At 31.6% G+C, this 9,820-nt stretch overlaps 1 protein-coding gene across 1 annotated transcript; it reads right to left on the bottom strand.

Annotated features, from left to right (window-relative positions):
- Positions 1-1,139: 1,139 nt before the first annotated feature.
- On the bottom strand, positions 1,140-3,471 carry LOC114297554 (protein TIFY 5A). Its single transcript, XM_028241987.2, has 3 exons — positions 3,176-3,471; positions 2,654-2,756; positions 1,140-1,590 (listed from the first exon to the last, which is right to left on the bottom strand). The coding sequence occupies exons 1-3, from the start codon at positions 3,283-3,285 to the stop codon at positions 1,393-1,395; spliced, it is 411 nt and encodes a 136-aa protein (XP_028097788.2). The 5' UTR covers positions 3,286-3,471; the 3' UTR covers positions 1,140-1,392.
- Positions 3,472-9,820: the final 6,349 nt, after the last annotated feature.

The following is a 9,820-nucleotide window of genomic DNA, read 5'->3' as shown; positions in this document are numbered from 1 at the left end:
TTGGATTTGAATTCCACTTTGTTGTAACCGGGCTAGGCCTTGGAATTCGTAGCCAATAGGGCATAAAATTCTATCTATTTAGTTTTAGCTTTTGTAATCACATGCTATAGATTTAATTTTTAGAGAATATGAATGTGTTATTGCATGTGATTCACGTTTTGTAAATCTCGCATACAATTCAAGAATGAAATATGGAGATTTAGTATCAATGTTGATCATGAGTTATTCAGAACATCCATACAATTCAAGAATAAAATATGGAGATTTAGTATCAATGTTGATCATGAGTTATTCAGAACATCCATCGCTTCCGCATATTAATTTTTATGATAATGGAAATTGAGTAATAAATGTGAGTAAATTTAGATGAATTGGGTTTCGCTATTTTGGGGCATTACAAGTTATGCTAGTGACTAAGCATTTAGACACAAAAGAATCAAGAAAAAAAAGAAAGAAAAGCATGTGCTCTATATTTAATTCTTGCATTGTGTGGTTCACACTTACTATGAATCTAGATCACATATTGTTTTTCTTTATACTTTTCTTTGTTGGGATTCTTGGTCTCTAGCACAACCCTTACGTCCCAGAGATCATGCATATATGGAAAGGGACTTATGATGCTCCCCATTTTGACAAGGCCTAAAGAAATTTCTCCTCAATCATGTAGAGAAATCTTCTAGATGATATTGATCACGCCTACATATATAAGGGAAGTATACCATGCGAGGTAAGATATTTTGAAAATCTTATTCTCCATCGTCTTCTCCGTAAGGCTTTTACAAGAGTGGACATTGGACGGCCCATGGAAAAGACACTCCCCGAGTACGTCCAAAGGGCTTGCTTTGCAAGAGTTGGTGAGGATAGAGATCTAGCCCTTCACCTACAATCCAATCACCCATCACCTAGTTCAATCAGTAAACCACCCATTTATTGATATCATTAGATATATTGCCAATAATGTCTGCAAAATTTGTATCTAAATGTATTTTGTGGAAATAACCGTAGTAATGTACTAAAATTCTCTTTTGTTCATAATTTGATAAGTTTAAATGAGTAGATCTATTGAAAATAGATGATAAATTTGAGTTTTTGACCTTAAAAAAAAACAAAAACAAAAACAAAAACAAAAAAAACTCATGTAATCAAAAGCTTCCTTGACAATTCCAAAGTAACAAATGATCTGAACAATCAGTGTTAGGCAAAGCAACTCATGTAATAAACTAATCATAAAATTGTTTTCTTTTAATAATTTGAATGTAGACCTGCCCTAGCTAATACATGATTTACATGGGATATTATTTTCGAATGAAGGATTTTTATCAAGAAACTCTAAAAAAGCATTTCCTTAAGGCTTCAATGAATCAAAACTCTCTGAAATTAACTCAAAAGTGACTAGTGATTATAAGGAGATGTTGCTTGAATCCGATTCTTTCGTTTATGAAGGAACCGTTGTAAAGATCTCTTCATGGAAAGACCAGTACTAGGGCTACACAACGGAGATTGTTGCAATGGTGAGGAGGGTTCCGGACCCAGAAGGCTCTTAAGTTTTTCCTCCATTTCTCGACTTGCAACCATCATGATGGCTCTAGCCTGCAAATAAGATCAAACAAACTATTTAACATCTAATTGGTGATTTATTTACGAAAATCGTATTCTTTAATCATTTAGCAATGAAATTATGTTACATTGACCACATTTTTAGGTATGAAATTTAGGATAACATAGCATTATTGATTGAATGACATGATGACTAAAAAGGGGGTAACTTACAAAATATAAACAATATAAACTAAGCAGTTCAACCCTTCTTAGGTAAAATACATACAATAATCATTTAATCACTCTAAATAATTTGACAACTTTGTAATTAAAGAAGAAAAATCCAAATAATAATAATAATAATATTGGTCTATTATTTGCACATTATTAATTAGTCTAGAAATAACAAATCTTATCAAAATGAAAAAATGCAAACTTGGGAAGTCTTGGAAAATTTTGGTAAAGTTGGTCATGGCAAACCAAAAATAGGCGAGGATTTTAAGGCCAAACAAGAAAACTTTAAAATAAAATAAAAAAAAAAAAATTGTGCATATTTTCATTGAAATTATGGAGATTCTACGAAATTACATGTCACCGAAATAAACTAATATTCCTTTATATTATTCCTGAAATCCTTGAATATGAATAACATCAATTTGTGCGGGATTTGTATAAATGGATGATCCATTTGTGGCTAATTTTTTCTTAAGTATTGTACTTTCTAATTAATGTGACAATTTTGTCTCAAAGGTAAAAACCATAATAAAGCAGAGAATGTCTACATATATGATGAATCAAACTGATCATGTCCAAATTGAATCTATTTCTAAAGAAAGGGACAAGCCACACATGATGTGTATATTAGCCAACCATAATTTGTCTCAAATAATGGGAAATTTTGATAAGACTAACAAAGAAATATGGAAAAATTACCATTCAGGTGGGTTTTGAAATTATTACATAACGATAAAAAAATTTATGATTTTAATTATTAATATTTATAATTTTTACTATTTTTTTAAAATATTTTTTCTAACAACCCATATGCAATTCTCTGTAATAGTATTGCCATTCATAGTGAGAAGAACAAACAGACAGAGAGAGAGAGACATACCTGAAGCTCTGTAACATCCGAAACGTTAACCATTCCGTTATAGAAAATCGTTAGCGGCTGTTCCTGTTGTCTCTCATTCGGACTCCCACCTAACAAATCCAACCTTTAAACAAACCCAACCCAAAAAACCCAATAAGTATACATACATTTATGCATATATATATACATATATACTAGCGGTGGAGAGCGTGAATAAAATTTTCTGTGGGTGTGATTTTGAGCTATTTTGGGAAGTAGGAAAAAAAAAAAAAACCTGATATGACCTAAACAAACTAAGAAAAATGCTTGGTGGCCATAATCTGTGTGGCCCGAATCAAAACGACGTCGTTTTGACACATTCGAGCCATTCAAATTATGAATTTTCGGACCATCAAACATTACTGAACAAACTAATAAGCCATCCAAAATGACCAATAAATGAAGATGGGAGATGAATTGAGTTTAAAAAGGATTTATAGCAGTTTGAAAATGGTTGTGTGATTTGAATAAGAGAAAAGATAGAATATATGATGAGGAAGTTACGTGGGTTGGAAGTGATGGAGGCGGTGGTGGTGGTTGTAATCGGCCGGACGGAGAGGTGCAGAAGGCGGTACAAGCCGGAGTTCCAAGTTACAATTCCTCCTCATTTGCATTATATTTCTTCAGTATATATCTCTTTCTTTTTGATGATGCACACAAGAATAATAGACCAAGCTCCAAGTATTTTGACAAAAAAATGAATGAGATATATGGGTATATATATTGACAGAGAGAGATAATTGTATATATGTGTTTGGACTTGGAGTGTGGAAGGGGGTGTTCTAGTTTAAATAATAAATAAAAGAAAAAGAAGGGGTGGACCAGGTGGGGGCTTGTTTGGGAGTTAAGGTGTGGTGATGAATCGGACAACAACAACGTTTTGAAAAAAAAAAAAAATATTGAACACGCAACGCACACCCCAACGAGAAAAAGTGAAGGGACTGCTTCCGTAGCGGCGGGTATGAAAGAAATAATATAATGAATTTTAAATAATTTATAATTCTTTTTATCAAATTTTTTATATGAGTACGTGACTCGTGAAATTTATATATCCGTGATTCATATTTATATAAAAAGTTTGATAAAAATTAAAAAAACTATTTGATACCCCTAGTACAACTCGCTATGAAAGGCTTATTTTTGGCAAAAATTAATTATTAATTTTTTAGATTACATCAATTTTTTTTTTATATTTTTACATGTTTCTTTAAAAAAAAGGATAAATTGTAAATACACTTTTTGAGATTTGTTTAAAATATAAATTGCTTTCTATGGTTTGGAAAAAATTACAAATATCTTACTGTCAGAATTTTTCATTTAATAGAATTAATTAAAAAAGTGAAATTTCTAACTGTTTACCTATACAATAATAAAACAATTTGAATTTTTAATTGAAATAAAATTTTAACATTATTAAAAAATATTAATTAACTTTATGATTTATTAATAAAATGACTTATTTGTGATGAAATTAAAAATTTTATGAGACATAACGTAATTTTTAAAACTATAAGTAATAATTTATAATTTAAATAAATCTTAAAGGATGTGTTTGTAATTTATTAAAAAAAAACTAAAAGAAATTTAAAATATTAATTTTTAATTTATTTTTCAAAATATGCGAATTGCAGATCTGATCTGACTAATGAATGAAAATAAATGAAAAGAACGTGATCAAAGGACGAATTCAAGCACATGTAACACGATTTCCCTACGCTTCTCTCTTTTCTCGTCACCCAACAAAACCGCCCCCATTCATGACTCCTCCTCTCTCTCTCTGTCTCTCTCTCTCTCTCTCTCTCCTTTCTTCGGTTCAACTATTATGTTATTTGCAATATTGCCCCTCCGTGGCACTTTATTAATTATATAAAAAATATATGTTAAATTTATTTAGTTTGACATATAACTTTTGGTTAAAATAATTAAAAAATCAAATTAAGTTATTATACCACTTTTTTTTAAATATTTTTTAATTATATGTTTTTTTTTTGTAAAAAATTAAAAAGTCAATTAAAGTAATCAATTTCCAAATCAACTCTTAATCTTAACCATTAATTACATCATATAACACATTTTAAATTTTTTTTCTTTTTTATAATGGTCAGATTTGTTTAATCTCAATCCTCAACTATGATATATAGGATTTTTTTTTAAAAAAAAAATCTATTTTATTATATAGATTTTTAGATAAATTACACTTTACTCCCTTTATGTTTGGCCATTTTGGCCCTTAAATTTTTTCTTTCTTACCTTGGTCATTCATGTTTCAAATTTTTCTCATTTTAGTGCTAAAACTAATTTTTATTAAAAATTAGACAAAAAATGACACGTTAACAATTATGTAATATAAAAATATTTATTATATATGATTCATATATTTGACATAATAATATATTTTTTATATTATGTGATATTTATTGTGACATTTTTCGGTCTAATTTTGGACATAAATTAGTTTTAAGAGTAAATTGAGTAAAACTTGAAAAATGAAGGGCCAAAGTAAAAAAAAAAAAAGCTTTAAGGGTCAAAGTGAAAAAGTGGCAAAATATAAAGCAGGCAAAGTATAATTTACCTAAGTTCATTTTAATTTATGATTGTTGAATAAAAGAATTTGACATTATTTATTTACAAAATGCTACATATAATCTTTTTTTTTTTTTGGGTCTCTTTTTCTCACTCCTACATATAAGTGAGTCTCTTATGTATTTATTGATATGTGTCATATCATTTTGTGTCTAGGAAAGAGAAAATGAGATAAAGAAGTGTGATTATATATATCATTGCTCTATTTATTTAAGAAAATATGTTAATTTAGATATAAATTTAAAGATTAAATTTGGATAATTTTGTTATGATGTATTTAAAATTAAATACTATGATATCACATTTTGTTAATAATATAATGTGTCATCACTTTATTAGTAACAAGTGATGGGACTTACTAACCAACATAAAAATGCAAAATGAATTGATAACAAAATATGACAAAATGTATTGGATTTAAAATAACAGTATGAAGGTAATTATTTGAAACGGTTGACACTACACAGTCTGACGATGTTCGTTTGGCTTACGAGAGAGTGACATTGAATTAATAATTCGTGTCTTACCCAATTCATGTTTTGTTGTGTTAAAATATCAGGGGACTATTAAACCCACAGTTAATCTCATAGGATTGCCAATCTCCCTCTAGGGTGGGATGTGTATGGGGGAGAATTTCAAATCAATGTAAAATTTGAAAAATAATTACAAATTACTTGTACACTTTATCAAATACTTCAAATTATAAAATTTTTGGTACGTATGTAACAATTTTCTCAAATTATCACTGACAGATAATTATTCATTAGTATTTGTTAGAAATTGGGCGTTCATGTGACATGATCCTTTGAACTTTTTGAATCTGAACCTTTTGGCCCCGTTTGTTTGGAGAGTTAGAGGGGGGATTAGGATTGGTAGTGAGGTGTGACCCACTAATATTGTGTTTGTTTTGAGAGATGGGGAGGGGATTGATAGTAAGCTTCGGATTAGGATGGGCCTGCCCAAAGGGATTCGAATGGGCCTTCAGGACTTGGTATTAGAAAAATAGTTCGGCGTACTAGAAATTTTTATTTTTATTTATTTTTTATTTTATTTTTTACATGTCGGGCATTTTTTGTGAACATTAATATTTAATTTTTTGTATTTTTTGTTAAGTAAAAATCATTATTTTATTTGTTTTATTTTTTTCTGAAAATTTTTTACTTTATTTTTATTTTTTAAATTTTTTTTACATGTTGGGCATTTTTTTTAAAACATTAATGTTTAAAGTTTTTGTATTTTTTTGTATTTTTTTATTATTTCATATTTATTTTATATAAAAATAATTTAACAATCCTTACACTAACAACTATTATAAAAAAAAATACAATTTTACTTAATCCCCTCACTATCAATCCCCTCATTAATAGTCCACTCACTATTAATCCCCTCACTATTAATCCCTCCATTCTACATCTGAAAACAAACGGGGCCTTTGAACATTATTCATGTAAGTTTGAATTTGAATTCGAATTCAAAGCTTATAAAAATAGCTACTCAGGATATCTATATCTATCATATCAACTGATATGGATAGATGATATATTTATCCTATATATCTGATATGATATACGGGATATGGGTATCACCAAACAACGTATGTTTTTGTTTTCCCTATACTGACTTTCTCTCATTAAACAACAATCAAGCTATTTTGCACTGTGACTTGTGTGGTTGATACTTATTTTGTAGTATCACTCCACTGCTGGGTTGGTTGTTCACATTCTGGAAGCACGTGATTTACCTACGAGATTCTTCGCTTCAGACTTTGCTAAAAAGGTATGATTCTGAAATTTTTCATCCGCTGCGTTATACTTTGATTTACATTGGTATCAGAGCTATATGGGTATTTTCGTGTTTTTTTTAATCATGTGTATATTTTTATTAATATATACACATTATATGCATGAAAATCAATGAAGGATGAAGATGAAGTGCAGAGTTTCTGCACTTCCACTCTCTTTAGATTGAGAGTATAAAATATCTCATTTTTAAATTCATTAAATGTCATTTTTAAGACCATAAATGTTTTTTATTTTGAAAAATGGAGTCCGGCAACATCGAAATTGGACCAGAAAACACCCTGGAAGTTGGCGCATGGGCCACACGCGCCATCTGACGCCGTGAGCGGCTGCCACGTGCTTTCACACACCTACACGCGTCATCACGCGCACGTCAGCGGTGCTGTCCACGCGCGCGCCGTTCGCGCCACGCATGTATGCCGTGTGCTGAGCCGCCTACTGAGCCGCGCCGTTTTCCTCCGCCGGCTTGGCTGGCTTGGCCGCTAATGTTACGGCACTGTTTGTTTTGGTTTTAATTCTGAATTGCGTTAAATGGTCATAAATAATTCGTTATAGATTTGTTTTATGCGTGGTTGGTACTGTTAGACTCATAATTAAATTTTCTATCATGTGTAAAATTTTAAAAATTTTATGAAAAGAAAAAATATTTTTTCTGTGATAATAATTCATTATTTCTGCTTTAAAATGCTTCTGGTGTTGCATGATTAATTTTCTGGGGTTGAAATTTTAATTGTAGACTACTGAAAAGTTTTACCATTTACTGGTATAATTGTTTCAGTTCACCAGATTCTAGAATATTTATTTCTAATTTTATATGTGTTTATTAGTTATTTAAAATTTCAGAAAATTTCTGAATGATGTACATTTTATTATGACATAATCTGAATATTAAACACAACATATTATTTTTTTTTAGGGTTTGTAATATGTTATGATTAGAGAAGCATGCTTAGTTTTTATTTATTTATTTGAATTCCACTATTAAATGAATATAGCATGAGTTATTTATTAAGATGCTATTGTATGAAATTTATCATGCTTAGTATATGCCATAAGTAGTGGAAGATTGATTGTTTTTTTTTTTTTTTTTTTGCGCATGAAATTAAATTAAATTTTGATAATTATCACTAGAGGCGCAAGAGATGATTATAAGCATAGCAAATTTTCGATCTTGAGACATGTGTAAAATTATCATTATTTAATTTAGATTCTTTTGCTGCAAAAAATAATTTTTTTTATGTTGCTATCATTAATATTCCCTGCGCATTTGTTTACTCTGTATGTAGAAATGGCTGCGCGCTGTAAGATCTAATACCTCCTCAATGAGCAAAAAGTGTTGACCACACTTGAACAAGTGATGGTTGAGCCAAAGCAGGGCAATACAGCTCAACATCGTCGTGATCTTGAAGTCTTTCAGACTTGGTGTAACAAAGATCGGTGTGCGCGCTTTACTATGTTGAGCCGCATGCACAACGACTTGATTAGTGAGTTTGAGCATTGCCTGACTGCATTTGAGATGTGGGAAGCTCTCAAGCAAAAGTTTGGCATTACCTCTTTGGAAAAGCTACGTGGGCTGACTATGAAGTTTGACTCCTATAAAAAAAAGGCGTATCACTCGATGAAGCAGCATTTGAGGGTCATGTCAGCCATGATACGTGAGCTTGCAGCTGCTGGGCACAATTTGACTCAAGTGCAGGAAGTACAAGCTGTGATTCGCTCTTTGCCAAATTCTTGGGAGCAGATGAAGCAGAACATGATGCATAATGAGAGTGTGAAAACATTCGAAGACATATCGCGTCATTTGGAGCTAGAGGTTGAGCGCCTTGAGGCGGCTAAGTCTGATGGTGCTGCTATGGTGGTTGAGTCGAGCTCACGTAGAACTTCTCAGTTCAAACGTGGAAAAGCAAAAGGTGCCCTTAAGAAGCAAGCAGCAGTTGCACTAAAGCCCAATGGCGCTAGAAATTTTAAGCGTAGGGGCAAGAGAGGTGGCAAGAAGGTAAAGGCTAAATTGACATGCTTTAACTGTAATAAAGAAGGACACTTCGCTCGGGATTGTCCTGAGCAGAAGAAGGTACTCCCTTAATTAATTTCTCGCATTCAATGCTTTGTTTCTAGTCAAGCATTAATTGCTCATTCTCCCCATTTTTGGGTTGTAAACTCTGGAGCAACAGACCACATCGCGAGGGACAGAGTAGGGTTCGTTGAGTATCACCGAGTACCTGCTGGGAGCAGAAAAGTTTACATGGGGAACGAGTCCAGTGTGGAGGTGCTTGACATTGGCACATACAAGCTGGAAATGCGACGAGGGCGCACCTAGTATCTTCATGGTGTTCTTTATGCTCCGGATATTCGGCGAAACTTAGTTTCAGTTATTAGCATGATGAGCCTTGGTTTTAGCTTTTGTTTTGAGAATAATGGTGTTAGCATTTATTTGGGAACAATTTTTTATGGTTTTGGTTATCTTTCAGATTATTTTTTAGTTTTGGATGTGGATGATTCTAGTTTTAATAAAAATGCCAATGGCTCTGTTTCTAATATTGCATCTTTTTGTGATAATGATTCTATGAGATGGCATGCTAGATTAGGCCACACAGGGCAAGACATGATGACTATATTGGCTAGAGAATGTCTTTTAGGCCCACTCGCTAGAGTCACTTTGCCTACTTGTGAGCACTGTCTTGCTGGAAAGGCAACAAGGAAACCATTTGGGAAAGCCATAAGGGCATCTATCCCATTACAACTTATTCATTCTGATATATGTGGACCA

The sequence above is a fragment of the Camellia sinensis genome, chromosome 9 (assembly GCF_055761805.1).
Source record: "Camellia sinensis isolate YWXY chromosome 9, ASM5576180v1, whole genome shotgun sequence".
NCBI lineage: Eukaryota > Viridiplantae > Streptophyta > Magnoliopsida > Ericales > Theaceae > Camellia > Camellia sinensis.
The sequence above is the reverse complement of the archived record's forward strand: the minus strand, read 5'-3'. Positions and strand labels throughout refer to the sequence as shown.

Coding starts and splice junctions, on each gene's coding strand:
- LOC114297554 (XM_028241987.2), bottom strand. CDS start 3,285: ATGCAAATGAGGAGGAATTGTAACTTGGAACTCCGGCTTGTACCGCCT. Junction 2,757..3,175: donor CTCCATCACTTCCAACCCAC/GTAACTTCCTCA, acceptor GTTTGTTTAAAG/GTTGGATTTGTTAGGTGGGA. Junction 1,591..2,653: donor CGGATGTTACAGAGCTTCAG/GTATGTCTCTCT, acceptor TCTTATTTGCAG/GCTAGAGCCATCATGATGGT.